Consider the following 15,682-nt stretch of genomic DNA (forward strand, 5'->3'; position numbering starts at 1 on the left):
TGTGTGTTGGGGCAACTGGTTGATCAACTATGGCGTTACAGAGGAAATTACTAAATGGGTGTGCCGGAATTCCCAAATTTAGGTGGTTGTCCAACGAGGGGTTGAGGCATTTTTCCGGTCAAGTGGCGGCGCCGATGGAATTGCCGCCGTTTGACTACCAACCAAAGCCGTATAAAGGACCTTTGGCTGATGAAGTGTTGGAGAAAAGAAAGAAGTTTTTGGGTCCTTCACTCTTCCATTACTACCAAAAACCTGTAAAGATTCTTTTTTTTTTGTTTCTTTATGGAGTACAAACTTGTGTATGTAATGTTCTGTTTATAGTACATTTTCCTAGTTCTTAATCCCCTATGAATCTACAAATTGGATTGTAGGATATTTACTTTAGAGGGGAACAAAAGAGAGAGAAAACCGGGTGTGATCTAATGGTCAATAGACTGACATGAGCCCTAATAGATAAAAATATTAGGTGATTCTTTTCCTATTTGTGCTAACCTTGGGGAAAGAGTTATCTGTTATATGTTGGTGGTGGGAATGATAGGTATCTCGTGAAATTAGTCAAGGAAAAAAAGAGAGAAGAAAGAAATGGAAGAGGGTTGTGGGTGGTGACTGCTATGTTGCTCCGACTCTTTTGAAATGTCAGTGGGTGAGGGTGGATTCTCCAAAAGTAGTGTGTTTTTGGAGAATCTGATATGGGTGAGGCAATTTTTGGTCCCATCAAAAAGAGACCTTGAAAGGACAGTCCTATGATTTCTTCTTCAACTCTATGCTAGTGCTTTGATGGACATCTGATATTCTGTAGTTAGGCTGATATTTGAGAGATATATTCCTGCTTTTTAATTGTACTTGACTACTTTTATTAGATAGCTAACCAAACTAAGAAGAAGAAAGAGTGGCTTAAGTAATGGCTAATATAGGTGACCGTTATGTTGCTCGGACTCTTTAGAAACATGGGCGGGTGCAGGTGGGATTCTACTAAAGTAGTTTGTTTTTTGAGAATCTGACATGGGTGAGGCAATATTTTTGGAGTGTCCAAGCAACATAGGTGGTGGGTGCCTTGTACCCTCAAGAAGAGACCTTGAAAGGACAGCCCTTTGTTTTATTCTTCAACTCTCTGCATGTGCTTTGATGGACATCTGATATTCTGTTGTTAGGCTGATTCTGATTTCTTTAGCTTTTTTCTTAATTTATAAGATTTGAGAGATATTCCTGCTTTTTAATTGTATTTAACTACTTGTATTAGATAGCTAACCAAATTAAGAAGAAGAATAAGTGGCTTAAGTAATGGCTAATAGTGTTCATGTTTGTAAATCCATTTCAAAAAAAAAAAAGTGTTAATGATGGTATGCGAGAGCTCTATAATTGATTTCTTTTAAGCTCTCCCTAATAACTCTTTTTACATCTCAAACAGCTAAATATTGTTGAAGGGAAGATGCAATATTTGTATGATGAGAATGGAAAACGTTATCTTGATGCTTTTGCTGGAATAGTTACTGTCTCATGTGGTCATTGTCATCCTGAAGTATTGGATGCCATCATGGAGCAAAGCAAGCTTCTTCAACATGCTACAACCATATATCTACATCATGCAATAGGCGATTTTGCCGAAGCATTGGCATCTAAGATGCCAGGAAACCTGAAGGTTAAAATACTACCACTACCATAATAGTCTATTTGGTGCAAATTTTCTTTAGCTATATTATGTGCATAAAGATTATACGCTGAGTTTCTCTACAGAATGATTGATATTGTTACCCTTCCAATGGTTTAGGTTTAGCATGATATGTTTTTCTTATATCTTTAATTGGCTTTCATTGACATCCTTCCCTTGATCGATACTTTCTTTTGGCGTGTTCCTTTGCTGATCCAGAATGGAATGTTTAACTTACTTCTATACGATAGCTAATTCAAACTTTTTTCCCCATGATTAGTGGTCCTCGTCCATCTACACCTTGAAAGTTTGTACCCAGTATGTGGATATAAGATTCTAGAATCCTGTGATTTCGTTTTCTCTTGTAGCTTATACAATTTTATTAAGGTAACCGTAGAGAAGTTCTGGTGAGGTTAGAATAACTTCTAACTTCCTTGTAGTAATGGGTGCTGTCAATTTCTACCACGTGTTCATGAGACTAAAGACTGAAGTTGGAATATGGACTAAGTTGTTTGCCAAAAATGCCCTGGTTGTCAAAGTATCTGCTCTTGTTGTCTTTTGAAAAGAACATGGAATATCTATATAGGCATGTTATTCATATTATTATGAACTAAGCCGATATATTAGTACAAGATAAACACTAGGTTAAGCCAGAAAAGGAAAGAGAGGTAAGTGTCAAAGCACCCTGTATCCATTGAATTGTTAGATTTTTAATCCCTCCCTTTGGAGATTGGATAATTGCAAGGTAGTGAGGACCAATTGTCTGAGTGTGGATAGTTACCTGAAGCCCCTAAAAACAAACCAAATTCTGTATCAAGCGCAGTATGGCTGTGGATTTGGATTGGTTCATGTATGCGAGGTTTATCTTCTGAAATATGAGCTCAATCAGTATCCCCCTATGGAGCTTTTTAATATTTGTCTGTCTGACTTGCTTGTTTTAAACTGCAGGTAGTATATTTCGTAAATTCAGGGACAGAAGCAAATGAATTAGCAATGTTGATGGCACGATTGTACAGTGGTCACTTAAATATGATTGCTTTGAGGAATGCATATCATGGTGGAAGCTCTAACACAATTGGGCTAACTGCTCTTAACACATGGAAGTACCCTATTCCACAGGTATACTCATAACCAAAGCATGAAGAGATTTGAAGTGTAGCTTCCTTTTTTCAATTTTAGAAGTTTATATAGTGTACACTTTGATGAGAGATGTCAAATATTCCATGCCAGCTGAATTTGATATTCACTATGCTTATCTTTAATTTCTTTGATGATTTACAGGGTGAAATCCATCATGTTCTAAATCCTAACCCATATCGTGGAGCATTCGGATCGGATGCTAAAAGATATGCTGAAGATGTACAGGATCACATTGATCATGGTACTTCAGGAAAGGTTGCTGGTTTTATTGCTGAAACAATTCAGGTTTGACTTGTTATTTCTGTCATGTGGCAAAATGCTGCTTCGAGTATAGACTAGAAGGACTTGGAACATTTCAAGTGATAATATTCTGGTTGTTTGCTTTAGGGGGTTGGAGGAACAGTTGAATTAGCCCCTGGATACTTGAAGTTGGTTTATGATATTGTTCGCAAAGCGGGAGGTGTTTGTATTGCTGACGAAGTACAAACCGGCTTCGGTCGAACAGGGAGCCACTACTGGGGTTTTGAGACACAGGGTGTGACTCCTGATATAGTTACAATGGCAAAGGTATTGCAATCACCCCTTTTCAACTTTTCAATTTCCAAATGCTTCGCCTGTCCCTTTTATGGAAGATTTTCTCCGTAGACCCTCCCTCCTCCCAAGACTTTCATCCCCAATATTCTCTCTAATAAAGGCACTTCTTATATCTTCTTTTAAGACGAGGTTGTCATCCCGTTTGCTTTAGTCTCGAGTAGGATGCAAGTTGAGGTGACAAGACTGGACTGAACCTCCCTATGTCAAGAGCTTTTGGTCTTCACAAGAGTGCACCTTATTTGTTGGTTACATATCATGTCTTTTGATCTTGTGTGATAGTCTGTTACTCTCAATGTTATTATTTTTCAGGGTATTGGAAATGGTTTACCACTTGGAGCTGTTGTCACAACACCAGAAATTGCAAGTGTTATGGCTCAAAAGATACAATTTAATACATTTGGTGGAAACCCTGTTTGCTCTGCTGGTGGACATGCAGTACTCAAAGTTATTGAAAAGGAACAACGCCAAAAGCATTGTGCTGAGGTTGGCTCACACTTGATTGGACGGCTGAAGGATCTAGAGAAAAGATACGACAGTAAGTCTTCTGTGCTTTCAAAACTCAGACATGCATGTATTAGCAAACACGGATTGCTATTAATCCCTGGAAAGATGTATATTTTTACGGTCTATATAGTTGATATCCTGGAATCATTTTGTTAGAAGTATGAGGAAGAACTGAATCATCTTCACAGCTTCCTTCGTATTCCAGTTCTATGAAACTTCTGCAGACCTTTCATTGTAAGATTTTTCAAGTCTTAGATATGTGATTTTCTTTCCTTTCCATTCAAGCAAAATTGAGAAGCCTTTCCTGAGCTTGTTTGGCATTGAATTTAGCTTCAGCCACCTGAATTTTCGATGTTACTTTTATTTCTCATTAAACAAATGGCATCTTCTTCTGGAACTCCTACCTATTCTTAGCATGATATTGGGAAATCTCATTGCTATTACTCAAACAACCATGAAACATATGCTTCCATATTCATAGGCCAAATCAGATGGAATAATTGTTGGAGACTCTCGTGATGGGTAAGCAAGCATGATAACTTATATGTTGTTCTACATCTCCATGAATCTAGGAACCTTTGCTTGCACTGTACTATTTAGTAGCTTCTGTCATCCATGCTCTGCTTCATTGATGGCCATTTTTAGGTCGGTAGCCTATAACATAGTGATTCTGGTATGTTACATGAGGTTATATCGTTGCCTAGGCAGATCGAGAGTTGATATGATTTCTGTTTCCAAGTCATGTGCTTTTGTGCTCCTTTAGTTTTCCTCCTAATGACATGTATCTTATGGTTAATATCATCACTAACATACCTTATAACTGCCAGTAATTGGAGATGTGAGAGGCCGGGGTTTAATGCTCGGTATCGAACTGGTAACTGACAGAAAAGAAAAGACACCCGCCAAGGCAGAAACTGGAGTTCTCTTTGAGAAGCTTAAAGGTTTGTGTAATCAACTGATGAATTGAAAAGTAATTGAAAAACGTCATGCATATACTAACAATGCACTTGCTTCTGGATGTTTAGATCTTGGTGTTCTAGTAGGGAAAGGTGGTTTTCATGGAAATGTTTTCAGAATAAAACCTCCCATGTGTTTCAGCAAGGATGATGCAGGTAACCAACCTCTTTACCTACTGGTTCAATATATCGCCTTTTTTCAGACTATTCCATCTGATTTGACCAGTATATTTGAAAATCATTGATACTAACACAATCCAAATTTGCAAACATGCAACAAATTCAAATTACTCCCTCGTTTCAATTTGTTTGTCTGTTTTAAATAATCATAAACCGTTTTAATATGAAATCCAAACAAACCAATATGGAAACTTTTCAAGTCTCATTTGTTTCCAGATACTATTTCATTTGCAAGAAATATATTATATGTTGTGATTTTGATCAATAAAACTTGTTTGTTGTGCAGACTTCCTAGTTGATGCATTGGACTATTCTCTTTCAAAGTTGTGAGCATATGGCATATTGTTGTGAGATTGCTCAGTTGATTCTCTTTCAACCATAGGACGCAGCTTATTCCACTACAATAACAATGTAAAAGAAAGCAAGTGATGCTTCATTCCTCTTATTTTATTCCGCACCAAATGAAATAAATGCATTATCAAATAAAATTTCCATTTTGATACCTTTTTTCAATTATTGGATTAGTAGATTTATTAAAAGTCAGAAATTGTGCTTTGCAGTATATCTTCCCTCAAGGGGGGAAAAATAGAAGCAGAGTAAAGAGATGTGTTTTAACTTATGGCAAAATTGATGTGAAGAAATACTGAAATAGGTTATAGAAATGAAGACAATACTTATAAGATTGGTTCAGAAAGTATCTCATTCCGCGGCTCAAACCCATGACTCAATAAGTCAAAAACAAATTTTATCAGTTTCCTTAAAGAGATACAAATATAGCTGACTACAGTATGAGGAAAGTGCAGGTGTATGAATGAAATAATCGGAATGACAAGTGATTACAGAAATAGGGAAAGTCAGACACCGTCAATTATTCGACTACAAGGGGAGAAGAAAGCCTTAAGAGTAAAACAGTGAACTGTATTCCATGGTCCGAGCATCAACGATCTTTTTGGAAGAAAATCTTCATAAAGTAGACATGTATGTGCAAATTTTCTACAACATAATTCATAATATAGTAACAACAAAATATTGGCTCATGCCATCATTGCTTTCTTTCATTTTATAGCAGTTGTTTATCTGCAAATCATTCAAAATTGCTTGGCTCCCATCATAGACAATTAAATACAGAGAGGCACAACTTGGAGTAACTTTAATCAGGAGACTCTGCCAATAACCTCTACCATATTGATTTACAATCATCAAAACCAATGTGAAAAGAAAATAAACGCAATTTCCAAGTTCCAATTACAGCATAGCAGAACTTATATACAGATTTCAATCAGAGATGAAGCAGTGTCTGAATGAGCGCCAACTCATAGTTTTTACCGGCAACACGAGGCAGATTTTAGCTCACACAGCTTTGATTGGCAAAGTTGAAAACCCCAGGTAGCATATATAACGGTTGTTTCTTACTTCTTTAAGCCGGTTCAGAAAGACGACCAGCCCAAAGTGAGCTAAGAGCACGAAGACGTTTAAAGTACTCTCCTAAGGCAAGGAGACCCTGAGCTGATTGGTGCGGAGCCAGTATGCAGGACATCTGTAGAAGGGTTTCTTGGCGAAGATGATCTGCCTGTTACCAGAAAGGCAAACCAGACTAAGTTGGCAGATGAGCCAAGTATGACCACGAGTAAAAAGCATGTCAAATAGTTTCATACACTTCAAAGGTTCTCACATTAATGGTTAACCTTACTGATTTTGCCTTCTACATGGCCAAAAGCATAAAAACCTCCACTTCTAATTTCTAGAACAAAAAACATCATTCCCCAGGTTATGTGAATTTTGCACGTATCAAGCCATGTGATCATTTCTTTTGTGTAAAAATTGCATCGCTGAGTTATAGTGTGGACACATATTTACGTGCGATGTATCCCAGGTAAACTTGCAAAAACCATTCCGTAAGACTAGAATTGCAATTAGAAAAAATGTAGCAAAATAAAAAATTGACATGTTACCTGATTTACAAATCTAACTAGAGCTTCCAACTTCTCAATGGTAGCGGTCATCTGTGGAAGGATAATTCCTTCGCCTAGTGTACCAGCTGCAACAGCCTCAGCAAGAATCTGATGGAGTTTTACCATTCCTTGGGACAACGCATCTTCTGCCTGCTGACAAGACTGGGTGAGGTTGCTAACCTCCTGGATTTGTTGATCTGACAATGGTTCCACATGTGGCGTGAGAACCTGTAGGAACCAAATGAACATGTATAAGCACTTCACTTAACAAAAGACATCAGAAATTAAACACCACCAATCATAGTTGACCTCCAAAAAAAAAAAAAGCAACGGAAAAGCAAAATAAGATCTGCTGATGGATTTGCTTCAACTCCTCAAAGGGATTAGACACTGACCAGGTATCTAGCATCAATCAGGCAGTGGTTCTTACCAAGTCCTCTCAAATGACCAAATCTTTTGATATTAGGCAAGAAAAGAATTGTAAACCCTCTCAGAACAATTTTCACTTCTACAGTTAATATAACTTACATATGGAGCTGTCCTCAGATAGGGTAGTTAAGAGGGAGGTGTCCAAAAGTGTTTGGAACACCAAGCACCATTACCATTTTCAAAAAAAAAAAAGTGTTTGGAACACCAAGGCTACAAAATTATTTTTAAAATTGAAGAGTTGCTTCTTTCTAGGTGTGCAGTAAGGGATGGCATAGTCATACTAACAGCGGACTATCTGAGAAAGAGTAGGATAATATTTGTGAGTTTGTGGTTCGTGTCTGTAAACTGTTGCATTCCCATTGTTCAACAGATCGTGGGTGTTACCACGGACTGTGTAGGAAGCAACTACGAACTGGAAATCGGCAGTGAAAAGAGGACAGCCTGGGGAAAATCACAATTATGCCTCTTGTTGCCATGGAATGAAAGAAATACAAGATTGTTTCAAAATAGTAAGATTTTCTTATTTGTATTGTATTTATGTTAAAAGAGAGAATACAGTGTTGTATAGATGACTGGCGAACTTGATAAATGCTTGTAGACTCATGTGGAGTCACATAAACAACTTGTACATACTTCTGAGACCATCTTGTGTTTATTGATGAAAATTTTAGATGACTTATCAAATTATTAAAAAAGGAAGTTAATTTGGCAAGGAATCCTTGAGCAATTATGACAAGAGAAAAAGGCAAAATGAATGGAGTAAGCCAGTAGATAAGTTATTGAAGACCACAGGATCTCAGGGAGGACTAACCAAACAAAATCACATCACCCATTATTCATATTTAACCAAACAACACAGACAAAGTTTTAACAGAACTTTAAGGTGAAATTGTAGCATTGTGGCCATATGTGACCCCAGATTAACTTGCATATATGTGTGAACGCTGAATCATCAATGGACAGATTTTTCAATGAACATGACATTAGACACTATTATGGCAAGTTATACTAGATCAATCATCACCTTTAGAAGTTCGGAGGGGCGAAACCCCCCAATCCACAAGAAGAAACGCTCAGCTGATGTCTTCCATGTGCCAGACATAAGGTAGAGAACATCAGCATTTGCGGCTGTAGCTTTCAAGCGAAAGAGATCAAAATAGTGATTCAAGCAACCCTCGACAAGAATGCGCAATTCTATTTCACCCATTTGGGAGTTCAGAGCATTCCTTAAATCATCTGTTTGTCTATCTTGCTCTTCCACCCAATGGCCGTACTCCATTTCAAAAGAAGCTATTCCTGCAGAATCATAAGTTAGGGAAAAGCTTCGTTTTCTAATCGAGAATTTCTATATCTAAGGCCTTTTGACAATTTCTTTTAAATGGTAATAATTGTATTCATAAAAAACACAAAGATAGTGCTGGGATTTTGTACAAGTGAGCAAAAGGCCAACAATCTCTTCAAATTCTAGTTTGTCACCTCCCACCCCAACCTTGGGGCGCGGGAGATGGTACACTGATGCCTTAAACTTGTGACAAGTGAACCAACATTTCCTTTCACTCTTAGACTTTGACAATGCATGCTTCATGATATAAATAAAATTTAAATAACTACATTAGGCTCAATGACTTTCTTCACCTAATACGCGGATTTACTCATGAATATCGTTGCATTTTAGGATTTTCAAAGAAGCCTCTCAAGAACTCAAGGTGGAAGGGTTAGGGTTTTTCTTCATTGAGGTAAGTTTGAACTTTCTTCGTAGCTTATGCATGTCTCGGGTATGTATATTGGATGGGTTTTAAAGTTGGAATTGTGGATTATCATATGGTAGTCACGAAATTGGAAATCTTGAACTTGTTAAGTTATTTTGAGCACCCATATTATCATAATGGATGAAATTATCAGGTTTGATTATAATGAGGGTGTCCAATAGTTGAACAGGTATTGTCGGAGGTTGACAATGACTTACGTTAACAGTGAAATAACATGATTTCAAACAAGAAATTGGACATGAAACAATACAGAGGAAGAGCAAAGGAAAGGGAATTAAGTTGAAAATTTAAACGCAAATGGTATGATAATAAGAATGCATCAAGACAACTACAGCAAATCAAAATATCAAGAGAATATGTTCCCATGCATACAACTATCATTTCTGACCATGTAATTGAATCATATTGGTGGCATCTTACAAAAGTTATTAAGGTACTCCGACAAAGATCATAGTTGTGTGTAGCAGATTCTCTTTTCTTCGATATGTTGTTTCTAGCCAATATTCTCTTGATTATTTCCCTTTTTCATTTAAGATATTTTTCATATGGTAAAGAAAGTGATCAAGGTAAGGAGGGAGAAACACAAGAGGAGGAAAAGGAGGAAGAAGGAGAAGTATTTAGTTATTGAAAAACTGATCGATAAATGCTAAAGAACATTATATTCATCAAATGATAAGTGTAGTTAAAAGGAACGAGAAAACTATAATTCCAACAGGGAAGCAAATACATGCCATCTTCAATAATTATCCATCTAAGACATTGCCTTCATGCAAGTAATTTTTATAAATAGTGATGTGATCAAATTTGTTTTAAAAAAAAAGAAAGCTTAGCAGCAAATACACAACCAAAGCTTATTTGAAAAAGTATTCAACAATAACAAAAAATAGGGGCAAACTACAATCCTTACTGAGCAAAAATTTGTAAAATCAAATTCCATTTACAAAATTTAGAAAATCAAATCAAGAAATCCACTTTGTACATATCAATCTACTTACTATTATTGATACTCAGATAGATTGAGCAATGAATCCACACGAACTGTATTATATCATTCCAAGCACAATATACTTCTTTTAGCAATCAACAAGAAGTCAGCATCAATCTACACACCTGAATTTGCGGTTCCAGAGCAACCTATCTGACTAGCATCTAAACCATCACCTACATACAGACCCTGTTGCAAATGTTTGTTGATTTGTTATAATTATTTCATCCCAGAAAGTAAAATGTTTTTGAGATCAATAACTAGAAAAGATTCAATATCTCAGATGTCGAAGCAAATTTTCCTTTACCTGTTGTCTATTACGTTCTAGTTCTTGTTCCAACTGAAGCAGCTTCAGTTTACTATTTTCCAACTGCTGGACATAGGCCTGAGTAACACAATGTGAATTGAGAATACTTATGTCTCAATCAGAACAAGGTTTGAAAAGACGTAACAAAATGGCAGAGAAATTCTGGGTAATGAATGAACAAAATTCAAGTGATACCTTCTTCCGTAAACGACTTTTACGAGCAGCCTCGCGGTTTTGTGCAAGGCGTCTACGCACCTGTATATGAAGGTACGACATTAAGCAATTTCTATCTAAAGATGTGAGGTTTCAGTGCCATGAAAAGGACAATGAAAAATGAAACAGGAAACTGAAGCAATCATGCAGATCATACAAATCCAGTATATAAGCAAACTACAAAGAGAAGTGCTTGAATCGGTGCAAGGAAGCCGCAAAACATGCATATTCAAGAACATAATAAACTGGGTGGGTATAGGCATATAACAAAAAGGATTCGTTGGTCATAAAATGAAAAAAAAACAGACAGGAACTGTTCTATTTTTTGAACAAGTCGGTTTTGGATTCTTTTTTAGCACCATAATTCTCTTGTTGGCATTGATACTATGAAATAAAATAGAGAAGAAAGACCTTCAAGTGAACAAAAAGATAAATAAAACCATTTTCATGAAACAAACTCTGGTGAACCCCTTTTTCTTCATTCATTTCCCTCTGAAAGCAGCAAGAAAAAAGAAAGGAATCTTAACGCTCTAGTCGAATTAAGGTCTTTTAACCATACTACCATATGCTATTGTAGATATGAAAGTTGTTGCGAAAGTTCAGTATTCAACCCATTTTCTTCACCTTCCCTCTCATCAACAATTCTCATGATTAATTTTACTGCTTTCTATCTTCATAACCTGATACCTGGTATGCTGAACGAGAAGATTGACTAGTTCATCTTCTTAAGCTAAGGGCATCTAATACCGCAACAATCTTGCAAACACTTACCACACCTCATACCTCAATTTTCTCCACCAATAGTCAGTTACAAAGCAGCAATATCAGGCTCTTAAAATAGCACAATATCAAAATCTAACAAACGCAAGAGCTCAAAATCATATGTGAGGATAGGGGTGTGCACTATTCGGATTAAACCGAATAACCAAACCAAATCAAACCGAATTTTTATTTGGATTGGTTTTTTGGTTTTTCGGATTGGTTTTGGATTAATAAATTACTTTGTTTGGTTTTTTGGTTTGGTTTTGGATTTTAAAAATAAAAACCGAAAAACCGAAAAAACCCGAATTATATATATATATAATGTTTAGGCTTAGAATTAAGTTGGAGTTAACCACTTTTGTCCCTTTTTGGTTATTGCCTTTCATGATGATTACGTTTATATTTTATGTTTGAATTACATCTATAATAGGTATACTTATAAGTATTGTGTTTTAAGTTTTACTTATGATTTATATTAGAAAGTATATTTAAGGGATTAAATATTATTACTTTGGTTATATATGTTATTAATTATTGACATAACCGAATAACCAAACCGAAAAAAGCCGAACCGAATAGAGGAAAACCAAACCAAACCAAATTTATTTTGGATCNCAAAAATCGAAAATCCAAATCGAATAGTGTAAAACCAAACCGAAAAACCGAATGCACACCCCTATGTGAGGATACAAAGACCCCTCAAAATACATAAATGTGGCGTAATCAGGAATCCAAAGACTCACAGCTCTGGCAAAGTTTACAATACATGTGTGGTGGCCTTAGTTCCATTTCACTAAAAAGGAACAAAGATATTGAAGATATGACTCAAGCCAACTTTAGTACTCACGACATTAATGATTGACTTTTTCTTTCCCAAATAACTGAGAAAAAGTAAATAAATTGCAGAATAAAAATTTCTCACAAGGAAAATGATTCCTTGCGCATGAGAATGGCGATTCTCAACAACAGAGGGTTTTAATACATGGCAGTGATCCAACCATCACCACCATCATTTAACAAATACCCACTGGGAGTTGGGTAAAAAGAAAAGCAGACAAATTTAGAAAATATATTTACCTTATCAATACGTTTAGTTGTTTCAGGTTCATATCTGTTAGACGTTCCAACAGTCACTTGTGATGGTTCCTCTATCTAGACATATAATATGTTAATTAGCATATTTTGCTGCATAACTAAAACAAAGAAAGATGTGAAAATAAAAGTCCAATGGAAAAAAGTGTACCTCATTCTCTAGTCTTTTCTCCATAATAGGCATCTCGTTCTCTAGGCAATTCTCGACTTCAAGAATCAAGGTATCTGGGAAACTGCTACCTTTGAAATCTCCCCACATGCCAATCTGATGGATTGGGTCACATATACCCATCCTTTTAGAGGCAACAAATTGAGTATATGTTGAAGAATTCATTGCCTTTGGACTGCCATTTTAAAAAAACAAGCCAGCTAATAATTGCCAAGGACTTAGACAATGCCATATGCTAATTTTTATGGTACATAAAGAAAGAGGCAAGAAATGAGAAGCACCAGAAAATTACAAGGAATACTGAATTTCTTTTACACCACTAGTACCAATATTATCTAATCCAATAGACATACATCAGTATTAGTTTAGATGATAAGCCGCACTTCTTGTAAAAGCAAAATATGTAACATTGGAATAGATTGTGTGTATATTGTCATGAGGTGAGGGGCTCAAAGAAACAAAGATCTTAAATTTCCAGGTACATATATCCTCAAACACACATTCTGGTAATGATTATTTTCCCACATAATTCTCACACATCTCAATGATTTCCAGAAGATCAAATCCATGGTATTCCATTCTCCGTTGACAGAAAAACAATTCCACAAAGGTATCAACAGGATATGACCAGAAACTACTTTCAATCCAGGGAATGAGGAGGTGTGCAAGACAGAGAAAACATAGATTTGATTCCAAGAGTGATCGCGGCTAATGAAAAAAACCTGTGGGAGTTAGCATCTATAATTTTGAGTACGAATGTAAAAACATCAATTACAAGTAGTTTTTTTTATCATCAACTTCCAATAACAGGCCATTTCAACAACTCCCTATCCTTTTTTTTGGTGTATGTTTGTTCCCTGACCATCCAAGAAAGGAGTTGCAAGAAAGAAAGCGAAACGAATTCAACAAACCAAGATGATCAACATTAGATTCATGTATTGAGCAAATTCAGCAGTTAAAGCCAATCAAAAAGAGTTGACCTTCCCTTGAATTCGAACTCAACAAACCAAAGAATATCATCAAAGTCTAAGAAACAATCAAAATGAGTTCAATTTAACACCCAAAAACAATTTAAAACAGCTTTATTTTCTCAAATTTCTTGTCCAAAAATCATGCACTACATAAAACTAAATCAGTAGATACCATGAAAAAAGTCTCTAACTATTATTTTTTTCAGGCAAGAGTACAGTTCAATTCAAGCCTTACAGAGAAAAGGGGTGAAAGGTCAAACAAGCTAGTAACTTATTTAAACCTTTATAGCTGCTTCATTTCACAAATTTCTAACCAATCAGACAATAAACAAAAAGAATGACTTTTCTGGTAAAGACTCAATTTTGAACTAAAGGGGTTTAAAAAAACTACCAAATATGGATATAAAACTTCAAACAACAAATCAAAATTACCCATTTCATTCATTAAATGCTTAAAAAGATTTACTATTTCATACCAAACAAAAACAGTAGAGCAGAGAAAGGTAAACTAACCTTAAAGCCAACAACAGCAAAGTCTTCAAGAAACCTTTTTTTCCCCACTTCAAAACTCTAAAAGCTTAAATCCTTCTAAACACCCATAGAAGAAAAATTGAATGGAATCTTGAAAATCAAAATTCCAATACCATCAAATCAATAAAGCAATACCCAATTCTCCAAAAAAAAGATCACTCACTTTGCATATATGAATATGTATGAAGTTTGTATACACAAAGAGAGAGAGAAAAAGAAAGAGAGAAAAATTCTACATGTATGTTTGAAAATGGGGTTAATGGGTATCTATACCAATACATACATATATTATTGTTGTTGCTATCATGTGCTACAGTTGAAACAAGATTAGAATCTTGAGAATGAGAACTTGTCATTTTTCCACTATTTTAACAAGAAAAAAAAAAGTCTTTTTCTTTGTGGGGGTTAGGGGTAGGGGTAGGGGTGGGGGTGGGGGGTCCCTGATACCAACACCAGGGGTGGGTGGTGGTTGGTGTCTCCGGCGACCACCATTTGATTATGGGAATAATCGTTGGAGGTGTGGCCATTAATGGCTGCACGCGCCATCAGACGGTAAGATTTAGGATGTAGCCATTTTTAAAAAACTATTGTGTGTTAGCTGGCATGGTGGTGACATCAAGGATAAAACAAATGTTCCATTTCTTTTTTATTCGTATAATGTTCGGAATCTACGTTGAAATTCAATTAATTAGTTACTTTTAATGGTGTTTGTTTACATTTTCATAGCTCGAGTAGAATCATTTAAACTCACGCATGATAGGATCCATTTTCAGGGGGGGAAAATCATTCCCAAGATTCAGATCAACTAATCTGAACTTGCTTATTACATGATTTATTTTTAAAGGATTTTTTTCATTCACAAAGTTTGGGGCGATCGATCTGTATATGTATGTTGCAGGATTTATTTCTAGAAAAAAATGATACTCAAAGCTCAAATCAACTAATCTCAAACTCGTTAAAAATAATAGAAATTTCAACCATTTCACTATCGCCTATATTTGAAAGGAACAATATTGTCATATTGCATAAATAAACTAAAACAAATGAGGGTTTATATTAGTTTAATTAATAGAGTAATGAATTGATAATTGGATTCTAGAATATTCATGGAAATAAATTTTGTTTTTATATATGTCTAGAGAAACTTTGCCCTAGAAGTTAACAATTTAGATTCAAATTCTGTCAAAAAAAATGTTCTTTAAGAAGAAATTTACTCGTATTTTGTGAATATACCAAGATTATAAATGTCATTGGTGTTATAAAAATATTTTCTTTGCAACCATATAGTATATAGTGTGAATAAGACAAGTAAGCGGCATCATATGTGCTAAAAAAAATATATGAATATTTATTAGTAGATATAAACAAATACATAAATTAGATTTTATCTGACAAGTAAATATTTTAACTCATCCTTGTTGTGTTTCATTACTATTAACATGACACATAAATTTCATAAGTGTCTAAATAATCATTTTAT

At 35.5% G+C, this 15,682-nt stretch overlaps 2 protein-coding genes across 5 annotated transcripts; one reads left to right on the forward strand and one right to left on the reverse strand.

Moving 5' to 3' along the window:
• LOC125854359 (alanine--glyoxylate aminotransferase 2 homolog 1, mitochondrial) lies at positions 1-5,562 on the forward strand. Its single transcript, XM_049533881.1, has 9 exons — positions 1-254; positions 1,409-1,639; positions 2,597-2,767; positions 2,930-3,073; positions 3,176-3,355; positions 3,692-3,917; positions 4,714-4,827; positions 4,912-4,998; positions 5,309-5,562. Exons 1-9 carry the CDS (start codon positions 30-32, stop codon positions 5,350-5,352), a joined length of 1,422 nt encoding a protein of 473 aa, XP_049389838.1. The 5' UTR covers positions 1-29; the 3' UTR covers positions 5,353-5,562.
• Positions 5,563-6,035: 473 nt separating this feature from the next.
• Positions 6,036-14,468, reverse strand: LOC125854360 (TGACG-sequence-specific DNA-binding protein TGA-1A-like). Of its 4 annotated transcripts, none has more exons than XM_049533885.1 (10): positions 14,366-14,468; positions 14,185-14,259; positions 12,683-12,875; positions 12,517-12,591; positions 10,660-10,719; positions 10,465-10,542; positions 10,283-10,346; positions 8,428-8,693; positions 6,975-7,202; positions 6,036-6,592 (listed from the first exon to the last, which is right to left on the reverse strand). In XM_049533885.1, the coding sequence occupies exons 3-10, from the start codon at positions 12,863-12,865 to the stop codon at positions 6,440-6,442; spliced, it is 1,107 nt and encodes a 368-aa protein (XP_049389842.1). In that variant the 5' UTR covers positions 12,866-12,875; positions 14,185-14,259; positions 14,366-14,468; the 3' UTR covers positions 6,036-6,439. The 4 variants fall into 4 exon arrangements, with proteins under 4 accessions (XP_049389842.1, XP_049389840.1, XP_049389839.1 ...); XM_049533883.1 differs by having other exon boundaries at positions 8,428-8,699; XM_049533882.1 differs by having other exon boundaries at positions 8,428-8,699; positions 14,185-14,465.
• Positions 14,469-15,682: the final 1,214 nt, after the last annotated feature.

The sequence above is a fragment of the Solanum stenotomum genome, chromosome 2 (assembly GCF_019186545.1).
Source record: "Solanum stenotomum isolate F172 chromosome 2, ASM1918654v1, whole genome shotgun sequence".
Classification (NCBI taxonomy): Eukaryota; Viridiplantae; Streptophyta; class Magnoliopsida; order Solanales; family Solanaceae; genus Solanum; species Solanum stenotomum.